At 45.5% G+C, this 20,559-nt stretch overlaps 1 protein-coding gene across 1 annotated transcript in view; it reads right to left on the minus strand.

The window, feature by feature from the left end:
- The window catches only part of ACSS1 (acyl-CoA synthetase short chain family member 1), a 968,098-nt gene that overhangs the window by 477,299 nt on the left and 470,240 nt on the right, over positions 1-20,559 (minus strand). The window contains exon 8 of the mRNA XM_069606883.1: positions 12,234-12,326. Within this exon, the coding sequence (XP_069462984.1) occupies positions 12,234-12,326 (93 nt within the window). The remainder of the gene's footprint in view (positions 1-12,233; positions 12,327-20,559) is intronic.

Consider the following 20,559-nt stretch of genomic DNA (forward strand, 5'->3'; position numbering starts at 1 on the left):
TTTGCCTTGCTCAATGTGTGTGCTCGTGCTCTGCCTTTTATCCATATGGGGAAGTGTAATGGAAGTCAGGTGTGTGTGATGGTTAGTAATTGCCCGATCTTGCCTGACCATTGAATTGGGACATGTCAGGTATACGGCTTGGGTGTTAGTTTGTTTTCTCTCATAGCGAGCTGTCTGTGAGAAAGTGTTTGTGTTGTATTGGGGGGCTGGTTGAGTTCTGAAATATCATACCTGGTAGGATGGGGTAAAGGTGTTACAGGGAAGGGGATACCGTGTCTCACCATCCGGTGTCCCACTTCCATTCCCCGAAGACCCCTCACCCAGGTGATCCTCCCGCACTAGTCCACCACCAGGAACTAGATCCAAAAGCGATGGCTGTGTACTGGCCACCTGGATGACAGATCCCTGGGCACTAGTGGGTGAGACACCTTCTGGTTACTCACAGTACTCAGAAGTAGACACAGGCATAAGTATACACGTTTCGAAAACTTATTTATAAAAATGGGGTTTGAAGAATGCCCAACCTACCCTATTTCTAAATGGGAGTAGTCTCGACCATTAAAATAAAGAAGAAAGTGAAATGATTGGGCCACACAGGTAAGTGTGAGAACTTATTTATTGATCTAGTATAAGTTCATATGTAAGACCCCACCGGTCCTCTCATCAAGCTTCTTCTAACGGACTTGAACCTTCTTTGCATTCTCTAGATTCTCATTCTACATTCCAAATAAAACATTCCATTATTGGAGAATGCTACACATCTCCCCTTCTCCATCATAAAGCATTACATATGTGGAGAATGCTACACATCTCCCTTTCTCCATCAAAATAAAAACAAAATTGAGAATGTGTAACAATATTTACACATAGGCAAATAATAACACTAATAGACCGATGATTAACATTATAACGATAACTCATAACATGGATGCAAAATTGTGTGATAATTCTCTATGTTAACATTCAAAACTATAACACAGAACAAAGAACATTGTAAACCTTAGGAATAACATTCTAATGAAAGTTTAGATTGAAAACCCAAAAAACTAAACCGAGCAGCATTAAAACAAATATTACTTATTCAACATAATCTCTCATAAACAATGGTTTCCCACAACTCCTAACAGGAAGCTTCCTTTTAATTACTTTACAACTCTCCTTATGCACTATTTGAAAAAAAATTCTCTTTCTCTGAATATTCCTTTTATGTGTTTTACAACTCTCCTTATGCATTATTTGACCACTACCTCTCCTTTCCTGACTATTATCTTCCTTCCTCTCCTGCATGCTCTCACACCTTCTTATATACTTCTATTCGATTTCCAGGCAACTTAATCCATCCATAGAAGTTCCTTCTATTCTATTTCCAGGCAACTTAATCCATAACCAATCCCCTTTTTTAACCAGGCATTGCTTGGCTGCCTTCCTTATGTCAAAGCTTCTTTTGTTTTCAATCTGTTTACTGCCGATTCTCTACTTTATAATGTTCATATTGACAACCTTTTGACAAGCTCTATCCAACCATCCTAGACAAACCCTGGTGTTGGGTTTCCTTCACCGTAACATTTCAAAAGTGGAAATGCATGTGGTCACATGAGTGGTAAATCTGTATGCAACTACAGTATCTTCTGCAACCTTTCTCCAATCAGCCCCTTCCGAAATAGCTACTCTTATGCTTTCTTTGATGACTCTATTAAATCTTTCAACTATTCCATTAATTTCTGGATGATAGACCAAACTCCTTCAGTGTTCAATACCATTCACCCTTAAAAATTCTTTCATCCCTTCTGCCACAAACTGTACACCATTGTCCGTCATGATAGAAGTGGGATATCCTTCCCACCTAAAAATGTCATCAAGAAATTGGATCACAACCTTTTCACACACATTTGTTACCCATGACACCCAATGTGACTACAAGTACTATACCATATTTACATGTCCCTTGGGATGTAACTGGACCCACAATATCTAGCCCTAATCTTTCCCATGGCACGGACGGAATGGACATGAGAGTCATCAGTTCTACTCTCGTGACACAGCCCTTGGCCGCATCCTCACAAATGGCACATTCTCTGATAATCCTTTCTATCTGTATATCCATTCATGGCCACCAGTAATCTTTCCTAACTAATCGTTTGGTCTTGGTCATTCGCCGATTACCTTCATGTGCTAATTCTCGGTCTTACTCCCACTGGAGGAGATATGTTGTCTCCTCTTAAAATCATTCCATCCTTAACCAGAAGTTGGTCAACATTTTATCTAATGGAATCAGGTAAGGTCGCTCTCCTAAATTCAGTAGCCTTCATTCCTGACTCCAATCTTTCTTTGACATCAATGAGTACTTGGTCAACCAGCATTGCCTCATGCCACTCATTCTCCGTTACTACTTCCTGACTGACATTAAGAACCAGCTCATCTTTATCTTCTTTGTTACCCTCATCTTCTACTACATTGGTCAACCTAGAAAGGCAGTTGGGCGCTTTATTTATTATACCTGGTAAATATTCAACTTCCCAGTTGCAATCCTGCAAAATGGAAACCCATTTCCTGATTCTCGACGAACCCTTTTCTAAACCTTTTGTGATGAGCATCTCTTTCAAGGGTTTATGGTCAGACCTGATGGTAAATCTTACACCCCATAGGAAAGAACAACATTTTTCTACTGCCCATTTGATGGCCACCAATTCTTTTTCTATTGTAGAATAGTTTTTCTATGTGGTTCTCAAAACCCTGGAGGCAAATGCAATGGTATATTCCTTCCCCTCACCATTTTGCAAGAGAACAGCACCCAACCCATGGTTGCAGGCATCAGTTGTTACACTTTTTCTTGGGGTCAAAGTTGCTTAACATGGGATCTTTCGTCAGAGCTAATTTAATCTCCTGGAATTCTTTCTCACATGGTTCGCTCCAATGAAATCTCACCCCCTTTTTTACCAGCTTTCTCATATGGATTGATTTGCTGGTTAAACCTGGCACAAACTTGGAATAGTATTCACCATTCCAAGAAAAGATACTATGTTCTCTTTGTCTGAGGGACTCTGAAAATTCACATTATTGTCCACTAAATCAGCCTTAGGTTGAATGGCTACATCTGATATGCTACGGCCTAAAGTTTGAATGGTAGTCTTACTGAACCTGCATTTATCTTTACTTACATATTTAAACCAGCTGTCATAAAGATGTTTAACACTTCTCTCAATCTTTTATCATGTTCTTCGCTATTACTCTCATATACCAACACATCATCTGGGAAGAATAGTACGGCATCCATATAATGAAAAAGTTGATACATGATTCGTTGGAATACTGAAGCTGCCAATATTAAACTGAATGGCATGCATTTGCATTGAAATAACCCCTCCAGGGTCATAAACGAAGTTATGTTTCTCGAAGAAGGGTGGAGAACAATCTGGTGATAGGCAGATTTCAGATCTAAAATGCTCATCACGCTCGCATTTTTTATGGTACCCAACATTTTAGTGATATAAGTTAAAGAGTGTCTATCTGGTATGAAAGACTTATTCACAATCGCAAGTCAATACACAACCTAAGTTTACCATTGGGTTTGTGTATTACCACTGAAGGAGAAACCCACTCAGCCGCTTCCATCCTTTCAATCCCCCTTGCTTTCTATAGTCAATTGTTCTTCTTTTACTGCAGTTCTAATAGCTAATGGAATGCTTCTTAATTGTTGTACTACTGGGACTGAACCCGCTTTTATTCTGATTTTATGCATGAATCCCTTTAGACTCCCTAATTCTTTGCAGAACACAGCATGTTGTAACAGATCACCCATGTTTTCATATGGCATAAACACTTTCTTCAGAATTGGGATCTAGTTTTATCTGAAGTCTCTTCTGGTGTGACCAACTTAAAAGTGGATTACTGCCCTTCTTTGAGATATACACCTTCCCTTTGACCGATCTATCCTTAAATTTAAGAATGGCCCAGGACCAACCTTCGATGTCAAATCTCCTACCCCCATATGCTATGAGTCTAATGTCTACTGGATTGAGAAGGACATTCTTTTGCATTTTGTTCCAAAAAATATTTGTGGGTAAAAAAGTATATTTAGCTCCCAAATCTATGACCATGCACTATTTTATCCCTTCAATCTCAATAACAGACGTTGGTTTTTCAGTATCTGCATCATCATCTTGAACAGCAAAGGTGTCTTCTGAAGTAAAATCAATGAGCATGTGCAATCCTCCATTTTTTTAGATAGTTAATGAAAACAAGCTATATTTTCACTCTTGGTCTTACAACATGAAGTGAAATAATATCCCCTTCTTTTGCATTTTTTGCATACGGCCTTGATCCCGGGACATTTATCACTGCTCACAAAGTGGTTGGGACTATCACAGCGAAAGCATCTTTTCTTGTCACTGAATTCCCTTTTCTCTTTGTACTTTACACATTTCTTTTTTCTGCTTTCTTTCTTGAAATTGTGTTTCTTATTGTCAAATTTCTTTGTTTGTACTGCTGATATCTCTATTACTTGGGCTTCGTTCAACCTTTTTTCATCCATCTCGGGTCTTGAATCAGTTCTTCTTTCTAAATCTTTAACACACCTGTTTGTATGTTCCACTTCCTTTGCTACTCTTATGTCTTGATCAACAGTAGGATTGCTTTTGGCCCACAATGCTTCTCTCACTTTCTCATTATGCACTCGAGCATGAACTAGTCCCATAATCTTTCATTTAACGTGCCTCCAAAGTCGCACAAAGCTGCCAATCCTCTTAGTGCTGTAATGTATTGCTCCACAGACTCATCCTTTGGTTGCTTTCTTTTTCTGAAGTGATAGGTCTCTAGAATAATCCTTGTGCATTTCATTTCTCATAGTGTTTATCCTGATCACTCTGACACTGTTGCATTCTAGTTATTGTAATCCTTATACTCTGTTAGTCTTTCCTCAAGCGTGCCTTCTGGCACCACAAGTTCTACTTCCTTGCCTCCATCTCAAAATGGATCCGTAGCACCCCTTTCTTGTCAATTCAATTCATCACTCAGTTCTTTTTCATCCGATCCCCATCAGGATCTTGTTTCATTCAAGTCTCTTAGCTTTTCCCATCGGCTTTTACCATCATTAACTTTATTCCACTTGCTTTTAACCTCAGCGATACTTTGTTTAACTATTGCATTTCACAGAGACTTTTTCGACAATGCAGTATTCTACAGGACCACTCTTACTTTGTTTCATCACAGTTCAAAACAATTGAAGCTTTCTTTTAGCACGTCTGGCTTCTTACGCGTAACCTTACTTGCAATTCAGTAACTTTTTGTGTCGTTACAAACCAGGCTTTCTCCTCACTTTGAACTTACTGGCTGTACTTTAACAATCCATCCTTCATGATTCTTTTATCCGTGGTCAGGATCTCTCCCCTCCTTCCCTTCAGACCTTCCTGTGTGGCTTTGTTATCCCAGGGAAATTAGCAATCTCTTCGCACAACGTTCAGAGAGATTACCCAGCTTCTCTGCTTCCTTTGACAAACCCTTTTGGCTTCTTGGAGACAAAGCTCCCTCGCCACGCGTTCCCCTGCTTCACACTGCAGCCTTGTAACGTCTCGGCATCCCATTCTCTCAAGCCTGGTTCACAATAGCCTCTTTTCAGCTGCTTGCCATCTCGCCCGATCTCCTTCTCAAACTCTCGTTACCTTCCTGGCCTTCCGTGCTCCCTTTGTAAATCTGGGTTCAACCTTTTATACTTAGTTAGTTCTCAATTGGATTCAGGTGGTTGTGATTGTAGCTAAGTGGCTGACTTCACCTGTCCTCAGAGAGACATTCACAGAAAGAGTAAAGTCTGTTTGAGTGTAGGTGTTCCGTCGTAATGTTATTAAGATGTGAGAAGCATTGAGGGATCTGGGTATGCCAGGGGTCTGGCTGACAGTAGGCTGAGCGGATGTCGGGTAGGAGGTTATTTGAAGGGGGGATACCATGTTTCACCCTCGGGTAATACCTCCCTAATCCCAAGGGACCCTCCACCCAGGTCATCCTCCTTCACTATCCCGTCCGGAGGGTTGGGATCCAAAAGCAATGGCCATCCCCTGGCCACCGGTTTGGAAGATCCCCCGGGAACGGGAAGGGAAATAAACCTTAGGTTTTTCATAGTACCCACTAAGACTACATATACGATGCAAAGGAAAGCAGCCTTTGTGAATCATTTAAGGTTAATAAGGTAATGTAATTGGAGACACCTGCCTTCCTGGCTGTCTATGAATGTTTGTTAATATACATACCTTTAAGTGTCCTTGTGATCCACATGCTATTTCAACATTCCTTGGCATGAACTGGGCTATTAAGGGAGAGGATTTTGGAGGTCATATGACTCTGTGTTCTATGACATTTCTATTCCATCCTGCTCATTTTCATATTCTCTGCCCCACACAACTTCTAGTCATAGCCACAAGATCCATTGTATGATATTTCAAATGTATGTGTCACGAACATTTGTGTTAACGTATGGGAAGTACATCTCAGTGCAATCTCAATGAGATGAAATACATATCCCAAAAAGGCCTACCTAACTCTTACATATTTGCAGAAATCTCGACCCAAGACACCAAAAATAAGGTTTAAAGTCCAGCATAAGGCAGACATTTACAAAGCCAACCTCGCCATATGCACAGGGGGACAATACAATACAACTTTCCAGAGTTAGCATGTGAAATTAAAATGTAACTCAATCCAGTGACAAGTGTTTTTCCCCCAAGTGGCTCCATAATTATTAGTTATTCACTGTAGCACACCTGATCTGTTCCTTCTCCTTGTAATCAGATGGATCACTAAACAGAACCTTAGTAAAAATGAAGAAATTAGCTTGCAGTCAATTCGTTAAACAATGGTGGCCAGCTTATCCAGCTGGTTGTAAACCCCGCCTAGATAATTTGTGGTTTTTGTATTGAAACAAGTACAATTTTTACAAAGCAAGATTCAAGCAAACTCCCATCAAACCACAATTTGAAAAGACCTTCAAAGATGTAGCTTTCTCAAACTTTTTTCTGGTTATTTAAATTTAGGGCAGTTTCCCTCGTAACGAGGCATCTGTGTGTAATAAACGATGAACCCCATCCTTTTAAAAATCATGTTCCAAATTTTAATGGGGTTCACACTGTGATGGGTGTCCAGCAAATTCTTGGACAAGGCACTCCAAAAAATAGCATTGCAGTCACCTTGTTCCAGGGACCTCCATTATGGCTTCACCATTGTATCCTCACCAAACCAGCAATGCAAAGAACTAAAATGAAAGCCCCTTCATAATTCTCAACTGTGGCAAGTCCCCTTTGTATTTGCTTTTTAATGATACAAAACATTCTTTGGGCTAACTTATAAAATAAAGTATGATCTGGAAATGTAAAAATGAAAGAGAAAATCGACTGACTAAAGTGTTAACTAAACTACAAATGATTTACACACTTTTTGATGAAAGCAAACAATATGCAAGCGACAGAGACTCCCAAAACTGCTTGTCAGCCACCATCAAGTTGGACCTGTCTGTGGCATTTATTCAAAATAACTGCCTCTTTCACCACATATGGAGGACATTTCAAAGAAAGGACATTTTCTGTACAGGGAATCATTTACTTCCTCAAAAACGTGACACAACAGGTCTACGGGACACAATGTGTTTATTGTTCCTTGTTGATAATGCGCCTCATAGAACTCAAAGGAGTCTTTTCTGCCAAGATGACATTTCAAAGAGTGACCTGTAATTACACCTGCATGCTGCTATCTAAATCAGCTCTTGTTTGCAAATGTAGACGTTGCCTAGGGGATATCAGGCTTCAGCAAGAAAACAGTATCCCATTACAACGACACAGAACTCATTGAAGTAAAAAAAAAAGATTTTGCACTATGTTTGTCAAGGTTTTGTAGGTTTTTCTTAATTCATTATTACATAGAATGTGTCATGTGGTATACCATTATTTTCAAGAAATTCTTTAGAAAGGCTGCAATTTGGTCAAAGACTTTTGGTGGATTCGACCAATCGCATAGAGGTAGGGGTGGAGCATGGACTAGGGAGCAGAGGCATAAAAGATCGAATTTAGGTCGATCAATTCTAATCAAAACACTGTAGACTTTAAAAAAAAGCATTGGCAATGCCAACAGTTTGGCTTTTGTGGGAATCTAATATCAGTGCCTGCGAAATGCCTAATACTTTATACACATGGTCATGCAATGGGTGGGCAAATAACCAAACACCTACAAGCTTTGTGTCGTCTCCGAAACAAAGTGCTCACACAATCCAAAGAGATCCAAAAAAATGCACAAAAAAAACGAAAGAGCCCGAAAATTCAAGTAATCAGTTCTCTGCTCTGCTTTGCTGCAAGATAAGCTAGCAACTAAAACAGCATTTGCCACTGCACCTGCAAGAAAAACATACGTTTCAGCACTGCATTCGCTACTAAAAAGAAAAAAATATCCTGAAACGTAATTGTCCTAATTCTGGTCAATCACAGCTGGATAAAATCCTGATTACACCTCAATGGGATTCAAATATGTGACCTATAGATTGCATTCTGTACTCAGTCAACAGCATTCGGTCAACCCAGCCGAATTCCTAGGTAGCAAAGCTAACATTTTTTCCTCACCTCTAACCTGCCTCATTTCCTCTGCCTCCACCCTAGCAATTCACCCATCATGGCCACATCCTAAGCGCAGCTGGCCGTACTGTCTACCGCCACTTAAAAATGGCCAATGTTGGTTGTCCTTAATCTATGTATGTCCACCTATCGGGATGCAGTCTTGGAGCAGCAGCGAAGGTGCAGAGATAGTGTGGGGCATTCCTGCCCTGGTATTAAGTGGGTTGGACATGAGCCTAAAATGCTGGCAAGCCTCCAAATTGGATGGCGATGCCTGCTGACTGGAACAAAAGCAATCCTGAGATCCTGAGTGTTCTCCTGTCAAGGAGAAAATAAAATTCATGTAGCACCTGCTTTAGGAATGTCCCTTCCAGGAAAGCGCTACACCACAGACCACTGCTGCACAAGCAAGCCAATAAGATTTGGGGGGTCATTGGGAGACGCGCAAGTCTCACTGCAGTTTGTTAGTGCAGGTAACTGGCATGAAGCCTAGCTTCATCATAGAATGGCCAAGTAACCACCTTTGGCTGACCCAGAAATGCTTTCCGGGAGTTGAGCCTGCAAGCTTACTGGCATTCTGTTCTACTGTCTTCGTCGGGTTCTCAGAGTCATGTTGGGAGTGGGGGTGAGACACACCTTGCTCACCGGGTGGTGAGGGGAATATGAACATTTAAGCTCTATTATGTTTCAAGGAGGTGGCTAATGAATGATGCACAAAATCATGGTTAACTTGCAAACATTTCTTGGGTGCTGCCCTGCCTTACCTGCAAAATTCTCCAGCCACACCTTGCATCTCCGTTATGTGGTCTTTGTGCTTCAGAACAGGAGAAAAGCTGTCCTAGCAGACAGACTCGCTTGCTGAGAAAAGGGAGGAAACCCAGCAAGGTCATAATTGCCCTAAACCAACAGAAATGCTTGCTTGCCATTTCTCAAGCAGGTGGAATGTTTAAATGACAGTTCCCAAGTGTTAAGAAGGCACTTCTACAAGCAGTTAATTCATTGTGGAAGCATTGACATTGATTTTCGCATTGAAAAACAATTTTTCAAATCAGGCCAATAATGTTTAGTAACAGGTAGCATTGCCACGCAGTTTTGTCTGTGTGTCTTTATGACTTGATTGAAAAGCTGCATAACGCATAGAAGATTTGTTTAGGCTGACATCATTTTGCATTCATATACTTTCATTCTTCCATTTCAAAAAGGTTAAACAAAGTTACTGTCATACTATTTTTGGTTCACATATGTATCTATATATTTGCCATTTCAGTTTACAATGTGATTTGTGTACAAAAACACGCAAACACACAGAAGACAGTGCTCAAAATCCATGAGCACTGTCCTCTGTGTTCGCAGGATTTTCCTCAAACTTCAGCATGCGCCACGTTGCCGGCAGCGGGGAGCTAGAAATCCGAAGTATGAACAAATTCCTGTGAACATATAGAGGACATTGCTCACGTGAGAACTGTCCTCTGTGTGTTTGTGAGATTTTGCTAGCACTTTGGAATTCTAGATCCCTGCTGTCGGCAACGTGCTGCATGCTGGCAGCAAGTAGCTAGAAATCCTGAATGCGAGCAAAATCCTGCGAACACAGAGGACAGGGCTCACGTCGGAAAGGATCTCAGGGATAAGGACCCCGAGATCCTTTCTGATGTGAGCACTCTGGGTTTCATGTCTTATTGCAAGTTTCGCATTAGACCACTTTACAGTTAGTTTAAAAGTGGCAGGGAAGGAATATCACAGAAAGGGAATGCATTGAAGGACAAAAATGGAGGTGGCGTTAGCCAGACAATTTATGTGTGAAGCCAAGAACTACCAGTCGGCTTGCGAGACCATTTGAGGAAAGCATCTGCGCAACCCTTCTCAGTGAATAGAGGCAATCATTGAGCCAGTAAGGGTTCGAGCACTGCATGACATGTATCACTAAATTGCCGATTTTGTGTTGATACATATTAAAACTGATTTAACAAGGATGAGCAAAAGCCCTAGCTATATTTAAAAAAAAACAAGCAAAAGAAACACAGAAAGGACAGAAATAATTACTGCTGTCGAAAGTATTGTAAATTACTTTAGCTATTTTCAAAAAGATTATACTCTTGATTCAATGTATCATTTTATTTGGGTATATTTCCTATTCAAAGATGGTCGCTAGTTTCGGCTTGTTTCCAGAGAGCTTCCTTAAAAACAGCCATCCAAGATGGCTGCCTCCATGGAAGAGCTCAAAGAGTTCTCAGATTGGCAAGGATGGGTGGGATTAGCCATAGGGATTAGCATGGCTAGGAGCAGAGAATGGTAGGGATTCAATAACCTAACAACTGTGTATCCCTCCTCAAATGTCATCTCCATTGGAAAAGCATTACCCCTCCCCATCCCGCCCCCATTCAAAGCCCATATTTGAAGCTCTTATGTTAAAGCTCTCATTTTAATCAAATTAGTTTCGGCTTAAAAGTAGCGCTTTCAGCGCCACCTAACAGCCAAACCTAAAAAAGCTTTGAAAACACCTAGAACCACTTCTTAGAGATAGGACTTCTGGTAGTTTTGATATGTTGACACAAAAGATATGAGCTAAAAATTGTCTTATGTTAGCAGAAGAGGTCCTAATCCTCAAATTAGTACCTGGTTGTAGCTAGGACTTGCGACCATATTTATTAAAGATGTTAAAATAACCTGCCCAGAATTTGCACTTATAAAACGGTTCTATCCTAAGAAGCGTACCCTTGTGCTTGCAATGCAATTGACTGTAAACAGGGTTAAACATCAAACAATGACTATGGTTGTGCTAAGTAGGCACTAAATATTCATGATCTTAAAAGAAACCTCCTGTAATTCAAAATATTTCGGAAAACAATAAAAATAACAGAAATACAGATGTCCGATGAAATTAATAGGGGGAGATACAGTAGTTTGATGTCTGAAAAACACCTCCCTCTTTTCTGGACCTGGCCGCCTTTCACTATACACCAAACGCGCACATGCTAGTGATTATGGTGAATTGGCTGCGCCCACCTCTTACGGTACCTCCCATTCGTTTGTTAGTCGTACTGGCAACCAGTGAGGTTTGGGACCAATAAAGATCCTACGGGGTAATAAAATATGTAACTTTTGGGGCTTCCGCATTCATGCAGTGATTTAAACCTTCTGAGGAAGTTTGTAATCTCTTCAAATCCTTAGGCATTCCTATATGCCCCTAAGCAACGCAGCCACACGTAATAGGCGCAGTACCAAGAATTTGCAATGTCCATCCATCATCTTTGCCGAATACACAATGCATCTAGAGCTGCCACGTCCAGGGCACAACTCATTTTGCTCATTATTTGTTTTTACTTCCATTTCCAAAACGCTTTACACATTGTTTTGTAAATCAATACCCACTTATCTGTATTGGATTAAAGTAAAAAATACAATGGCGATTTTCAAACAGCCTAAACTAAAATGCCATCATAGGACACTGCTCTTGAGTGAACATGCAGCAGGCCCCTGGCCTTTCCCAGTTTATTCCCAAGAGGCCCATGTGAATGAGTACATCCTAATGTACGTTCAGAAGCATGTTGCACGTCATCTAATAATCGATCAACTGAGGAATGCATTGTAATAACGATAGAGAACGTTTGTGATCAACACTGTCTTCGTCAGTAGATGAATAGCAGGTCTTACCCGTCTGCCACCAGGTGTCCACCAGAGTGCACCTTTTCTCTCCCACCACACTGTAGAACCATTCCCAGGCTTCATGGTTAATGGGTTCTCCAACTGAAACAACAATAAAGAAAGAGAGGATCGGCATACAACTATTGTTACGCACTCCATTTTTAATTGCATTTTATTTTTGTAAACCTGTGTTTGTGCCGATGCATCAGCTGGGATGATTTGTCATAAACCTCAGAACACTGGTGAGAGGTTGCACCTTTGGGAGAGTGCAATTCATCAAAGGAAACTATATCTCTTCTGAAAAGTTTAAATACCATTCAATGTTCAAAATAACTCCTGCTGGTGTGCCTTTGCTGGGCACCCTTTGCTCTTCTGCTGACTGATGAGGTGCACAAAGAAATGAGCACCCACACAGGAAAGGCAACTCACTGGGTACTCACTGGGTCAGTTCGCAAAGCGAAGCATAGAGGCTGTGCTTCTTTTACGTACGACTCAGGTCACCTTATTCTGAAAGGTGAGCTGCACATAATAGGAGGGTTGTGTGGCTGCATTAACGATGTGCTTCGCAGGCCTGTTCCACACATGAGTATCGGGACAAGGTACTAACGTGGGAACTGGGAGCGCATTTCACAATCACAGGCTCTTAAAGAGCCTGTGATTGTGAAATGAAAAGGAAAAGAAAAACAATGTATCTAGCCCTGTTTGAAGGCTAGAAATGCGAATGGGACAGCAGCGGTTCAAAACATCTGCTTTTTAATAATTGTGTGTGAATAGATGGATTGCTGTGTGGATGTATATGGAGGAGTGGATTAACGTAGCTGTCCCCTCCATGTCGGTGGACGTACAAGGCCTGTAACAGTCCACCAGCCAAAGGGCTGTGGGCCTTTATCGCCATGTACGCCCCCACACCCCTGACAAGGAGGTGATTGCTATTTGCGCACATGGAGGCTCTGTCCGGGGTGCAAATCGTTTTTCTTTCTCTAATGGGAGAACTAGCCTCTACACATATTGTGCGAGCCCAATATCCCATGAAAACAAAAATACAAGGTGGCTCCCGCCGTAGTTCATAGAAAAGGGAGTAAGTCCCTTTTCTATTTCCTTGGTGGGCACCGAGGACAGGAGGAGCACAACACTCTGGTCGACCAGGTAAGTGGGGCGGAGGGAGTGCTGTGGGGGAGTGGTGTGGGATGTCTCAGAGGGGTGGGGAGAGGGTGTGGGCGTGTTGCCTCCCCACAATCAAGATGGCACACCCGTGGAAGAGCCTTGGGTAGCTGGAAAAGGCAGGTGGCACACAGTGCGTTCTCACCTGCTTTTACTGCCACCTGATTGGCTGAGAGTCCTTTCCCGGGTGCAAATATAGACATATGGGTAAATACGGGAGGAAGATGGTGGGTGGATGGATGAATATGAATGAGAGATGGGCTGATGCAGATAGAAGGAAACATGAGAGATTGTGATGATCAAGTGGGTGATTGTAGGTGATAGGATGAGTGGGTAAATAGGATTTTATGGCTGGTGAAAATGTGTTTATGTCAAACATAAGCATGTACAAAGGCCCATCACTTTAGTTGAGGTGGAGGAACCTGAGAATTCTGGGGTCAAAACAAGACAGGGCCAAGGTAGGAGTTCAGCTGGGCTGTAAGAGACAATCTTAAGACGAGCAAGCAAAATAATGTGAATTGGAGGACTTCCAGCCCTTTAAGATAGGTCAGCAATACATTTGAGAGGAATGGGGATGTAGAGGTTATTCAAACATCAATAACCAAAACGACTCAGGAAATTGGCAAAAAGATAACTGTTTTAATATCAGTTATCTAAAACAGGGAGTACAACGGACAATGGATGTCTCACAGCATGATCTCAACAAACCTTATAAAAAAGCATTCTTTTGTACTAAAATCTCATCATAGGTGACGTACAACCTGCATATTACTAACGTCATCCTACGTGGAAAACTACAAAAACCTACTGAAGAGAATGATAGGGTTTAAGGGAATAACTAAGTATACAATCCATACTCATCTAATGGGCGTGAGAAAGATGATAGGTTTCTTAACATCAGGTGCGGCAACTAAGCCCTTCCCTTAAAACAGGTCACTATGAACTATGAACACTAGGACCCCCAATCAAGCAATCCTCCATCATTGGTTGGCTTCTAACCCCCTCAGCATCCTTCAGCCCATGCTGTACATGCGCAGGCCTGACTGCCAGGTGCTGGTGAGTTAGTCTTAAACATCCACTTCCCACCAATTAGAACATCATTCATCATCACCTTAGTGGTCGATTGTCAATTAGGGCCTTTTGACTCATGCTTGGGTGTGTTCTTTTGCTTTGGAAGATACAGGGGAGTAGAGGCACGCTCTGCCCTTGTGCATAGATGTGACCATTCTGCTCGTCCAACTCCTTGTCCCCACGTGACTGAAGACCACAAAATGGAGCTTTTAGTGTATTAAAAAGACTATTTTCCAATGAGTCTCTGACATCATCTTGTTCTCTCCAAGCTTCTGAACAGAAGTTCATTCCTTCACAAGATTGTAACTAATTTCTGTTTTTCTCAACCAGATACAATCTTGGCTTCTTGGCTCGTTCAACCTCGCCTTTCTGAACATCGTTTGTAATCCATTTGTTTTCTAACTACGCCACACTTGGAAAAGATGGCCTTACTCCTTTAGCTCAGCTCTGCTTATAGTTCATAATGGGACCATCTATTCTTTACTTATTTCTATGTATCCAAACATTGGCACTTGCCCCAATCTATTTTGCTATAAATCTAGCCTCACAAAAACATTGTCTGCTTGCGTTACTTTGTGTTTGTATATGTGTGAACTGGCTTGATATCTTCATTGTTTCTTCAGCATAAGCCTCTTCATCTTGAGCCCAAGATGTTGCTTATCTTTGATACTTTCTTGATGTCTTAACGAATATCTGTATTCTCTCATGTCTGCATCTCTTTTACTTTACGTCATCTCGACTCTTGCATGATGTCACCACTCTGCTGCCTCAGTCAGGCATCCTGCTTATTCTGGGATTTCGTTTAACAGCCATCATACTGTCTTGAATGCAGATATGGCTTTCTCAAGGGGAACCTAGTCTCCAGGATTTCCTTTGGCCTCTGTCGTTTTACTTGTTCTACATACGTCACATACTCTGGTTTACAACATATACGGGGTAATTCATAGAATTTAGCGAACAAGTGGCGCACGCGGCTGGCGCACAGTGTGCGCGTGCGAATGTCTGCGCCAGCCGCGTGCGCTAAAATCCATTTCCGCGCACAGCGTATTAATGGATTTTAGCCTCCCAAACCAGCCGTGGTGCAGCGACCCTGCAGCAGCGCCAGTTACGCCCCCAAGAACGCCCCTAGCGCAAGAAAAAGCCATCAAAATCCACAATCCAGCACAAAGGGCTGCGCTAGCCCTGGACCAGTTCAGGGCTGCCAAACAGCAAACCACAAGCGAGGAACGGGTATTACTGGGGTTCGCATGAAGTTTCACACGCGATAGGCCCTGTGCGAGTGACGTGGATAACTGGGTTTCGCGTGAAGTCTCACACGAGATTTGAGCAGGGTACGTGTATTTCGGGGGTGCGAGGGACGTTTCACACGCAATTGGCCCTGTCCGAGTGGGGTATGTGGATAACTGGGGTGCGCGTGAAGTCTCACACGCAATTTGAGCAGGGGACGTGTATTTCAGGGGTGTGCGGGAAGTTTCACACGCGATTGGCCCTGTGCGAGTGGGGTACGTGGATAACTGGGGTGCGCGGGAAGTCTCACACGTGATTTGAGCAGGGTACGTGTATTTCGGGGTACGTGTATTTTGGGGGTGTGGGGGAAGTTTCACACGCGATTGGCCCTCTGCGAGTGTGGTACGTGTATTCCTGGGGTGCGCGCGAAGTTTCACACGTGATTTGACCAGGGTACGTGTATTTCGGGTGTGCGCGGGAAGTTTCACACGCGATTGGACCTGTGCGAGTGGGGTACGTGGATAACTGGGGTGCACGGGAAGTCTCACACGTGATTTGAGCAGGGTACATGTATTTCGGGGGTGCGTGGGAAGTTTCACACGCGATTGGCCCTGTGCAAGTGGGGTACGTGGATAACTGCGGTGCGCGGGAAGTCTCACATGCGATTTGAGCAGAGTATGTGTATTTTGGGGGTGCGCGGGAAGTTTCACACGCAATCGGGCCTGTGCGAGTGGGGTACGTGTATTCCTGGGGTGCGCGCGAAGTTTCACATGCAATTTGAGCAGGGTACGTGTATTTCGGGGGTACGTGGGAAGTTTCACACGCGATTGGCCCTGTGCAAGTGGGGTACGTGTATCCCTGGTGTGCGTGGGAAGTTTCACACGCGATTTTGCTGTCAGAGTGGTGTACTGAATTTCGGGGGTGCGCGGGGAGTCCTACACGTGAATTGGCAGTGTGGGTCCTCCCAGGTGTTCCCTCTACACCCCCCATGGCCCCTGCAGGCAGCCCACACCACAGGAGACTACCCTGCACCCCTGGTCATGTCCCACAGGCAGCCCATCTACCATGGGCATGCCTCCCTGCCAAGCCACATGTCAGCTTGCACTACTGATCACCCACTCATGTCTCTTTGCACCCCCACCCCCAGCAGTCAGGGGCACCTGCCAGCAGGCCCCCACTCATGTCCCCCTGCACCCTCACCCCCCAGCAGTCAGGGGCACCTGCCATCAGGCCCCCACTCATGTCCCACTCATGTTCCCCTGCACCCCCACCCCCCAGCAGTCAGGGGCACCTGCCAGAAGGCCCCCACTCATGTCCCCCTGCACCCCCACCCCCAGCAGTGCGGGGCACCTGCCATCAGGCCCCCACTCATGTCCCACACATGTCCCCCTGCACCCCCACCCCCCAGCAGTGTGGGGCACCTGCCATCAGGCCACCACTCATGTCCCCCTGCACCCCCAGCAGTGCGAGGCACCTGCCATCAGGCCCCCACTTATGTCCCACTCATGTCCTTTTGCACCCCCACCCCCCAGTAGTCAGGGGCACCTGCCAGCAGGCCCCCACTCATGTCCCCCTGCACCCCCACCCCCCAGCAGTCAGGGGCACCTGCCAGCAGGCCCCCACTCATGTCCCCCTGCACCCCCACCCCCACCAGTGCGAGGCACCTGCCATCAGGCCCCCACTCATGTCCCCCTGCACCCCCACACCCCAGCAGTCAGGGGCACCTGCCAGCAGGCCCCCACTCATGTCACCCTGCACCCCCACCCCCAGCAGTCTGGGGCACCTGCCATCAGGCCCCCACTCATGTCCCCCTGCACCCCTACCCCCTAGCAGTCAGGGGCACCTGCCAGCAGGCCCCCACTCATGTCACCCTGCACCCCCACCCCCCAGCAGTCTGGGGCACCTGCCATCAGGCCCCCACTCATGTCCCTCTGCACCCCCACCCCCCAACAGTGCGGGACACCTGCCATCAGGCCCCCACTCATGTACCACGCATGTCCCCCTGCACCCCCACCCCCCAGCAGTGTGGGGCACCTGCCATCAGGCCCCCACTCATGTCCCCCTGCACCCCCACCCCCCAGCAGTGCGGGGCACCTGCCATCAGGCCCCCACTCATCTCCCCCTGCACCCCCACCCCCCAGCAGTCAGGGACACCTGCCAGCAGGCCCCCACTCATGTCCCACTCATGTCCCTCTGCACCCCCACCCCCCAGCAGTCAGGGGTACCTGCCAGCAGGCCCCCACTCATGTCCCCCTGCACCCCCACCCCGCAGCAGTCAGGGGCACCTGCCAGCAGGCCCCCACTCATGTCCCCCTGCACCCCCACCCCGCAGCAGTCAGGGGCACCTGCCAGCAGGCCCCCACTCATGTCCCACTCATGTCCCTTTGCACCCCCACCCTCCAGCAGTCAGGGGCACCTGCCAGCAGGCCCCCACTCATGTCCCACTCATGTCCTCCTGCACCCCCACCCCCAGCAGTCAGGGGCACATGCCAGCAGGCCCCCACTCATGTCCCACTCATGTCCCCCCTACACGAAATAAAGATGCAGTCACGGCCCACTTCTACACCAAAAAATACCACATCACGCCACCCCATTCTTGAGACGCAATGATTTCCCAATCCACCCCACACTGACATGCCTCTCAAGACACAAACCAAAACTCAACTATGTACATCAACACATGTCCATCACACACATACACTGGTTGGCATTGCTTGTGTAAACCCACAATTTCACATGCATCAACCCAATGAGCAAATCCCACACATGGAACTAAAATATGAAAATTTATTGTGTACATAAATAAATAAATGAAATGAAAGCATACCAAAATATCAAACATGAAATGAAAAGCATGTGAAAAAGATGAGTGAATGAAAATAAGCAATGCAAAAAAATTTGAAAGAAAAATAGTCCAAAATCTCCCTCCACCAATGCAAATCCAAAAAAAGGTAAAAAAAAGATATCCATTGTTTCATGTTCATAATGATAAATAAAAATCCAAATGAATCCATGATGTAACTATATACAATCCATTGTCCAAAATAAAAATCCATTAATCCATGTGCAAAAATCCCAAAAATAAATCAATCCATTGTCCAACGATGTACAGGGTCCATGAGCCCAACTAAACAAATGAAACCTACCTAAGAAAACTACCTAAAAATATAACTATATACAAATGTTTGTGGCATTGTCCATTGACCACAAATAAAAGGAAAACGAAAAGGAAACCTAACTCTAAAAACTATTTACAATGGCAGCGGGCTAGTCCGATGGCTCACTTTTGGATGTCCCGGGTCAGGGCATCATCGAACTCCTGCTCAATGTCCTGGAGGCGGTCCTCTTCCACGGCCCAGAGGGTTCGCAGGGACGACGACATGTTCTCCTCCAACTCCCTGCGAATTGCCTCGAGGCACTCGGCCCGCCTCAGGGCCCTCCGCATGGAGTTCTCCGCACTGACCATCGTGAGCCGTGCCTCTTTAGCCTGCTGCCGCTCCGCATCTATAGCATGGCTTAACCGCTGCCACATGGAAGACACTTCCAGTCCTGGGTCCTCCTGCCCTCTGGCCGATGCCTGCCCCTCCGATGACAAAGGCCCCCAGCCATCATGGCTCCCACCTTTTTGCTGCTGCTGCTGTGCCTCTGCCTGTGCCCTGGCTCTTGATGCCTGCACATCCTCCTCCAGCTGGGGTGCAGTTGTTGATGTGGCCACCCCTGCTGGACGTCCGACTCCCAACTGTGGCAGGGATGTGTCCTCCACCAGCCTGGCCGCAGGGTCAGAGGCAGCTCCACAGGGTACCCAGGTGATACATGGGTGGGAAGATGGCATGGAGTACAACTGGTGCATAGGGGGTTCAGTTGAGGAGGGGGTTGGAACAAGGTCCAGCAAACGGAGGAATCCGGCCCTGGTGAGCTGTCACAGTAGGTCAACGCGGTCAATGAGCTATTCGAGATGACGTGCAGTCTCCTCATGAAAAGACTGCAGGCCACCTCGCATGGCCCGTTGACGCAACGCAACCCACCCAGGACAGTCTCAACCCTGTCCCGGATAGCCACGTCCGCAGGGAGAGGAAGGCCTGTTGTTGTAAGCAGATCCCCTCCCTGAAAACGGGTCTGGATGTAGGCATCCCTGCTGGTGCGGGATGATGCATTCACAGGATCGGGGACAAGATTACACACAGGCACCTCCGCGGTGGCCTGTGCTGCCTCCTGTCCCTGCCCCTGCACTGCACCACTAGCATCAGTGGAATCCCCACCTCCAGGCCCCATGTCTGTCCCTTGCACGGCCTCCTCCTCCACCAAACCCCCCACCAACCTGGATGACTCTGTGCCATCTTCCTCCGTCGGACCCTGTGGGGTCTCAGTGCCCCTTCTGCTGCCGAGGAGTCCAACTCCGACCACCGCCTCTTGGACCTTCCCTCGGCAGCTGCAGCCTGGGATGCGGCACCGGAACTCCTCACTCCCCGACAAGATGACAACCTGGGAGGGGAGCCGGGCCTTGCGTCTCCGGCTGGCAGGATGATCCCTGCCGCTGTGCTCCACAGCACCCTCTCCGCCCTCTTCTTCAGTTGATGCTGCAGAGAGGGAGAGATAAAACACAGGCATCAGGGCACTGTACAGTGGACTGATACACACATGACAGTTGCACATGAGTGGCATTGTTTAACTACAGACACGGCATCACACTCCACGACACAAATGTCATTTTAACTCACACACATGAACATTTCAACAGCAATATTGCACCAGGCAGCACCATCCATACACATACAACAGCATGAACAGCCAAAGGTGAGCCTGACATCACATGAAACACAAGGAGTGGACTAGACATGCACACACGCCACCACACTTACATGCATGTCTACATCTC

The sequence above is a fragment of the Ambystoma mexicanum genome, chromosome 4p (genome assembly GCF_040938575.1).
Source record: "Ambystoma mexicanum isolate Mex_15411 chromosome 4p, UKY_AmexF1_1, whole genome shotgun sequence".
Lineage (NCBI taxonomy): Eukaryota > Metazoa > Chordata > Amphibia > Caudata > Ambystomatidae > Ambystoma > Ambystoma mexicanum.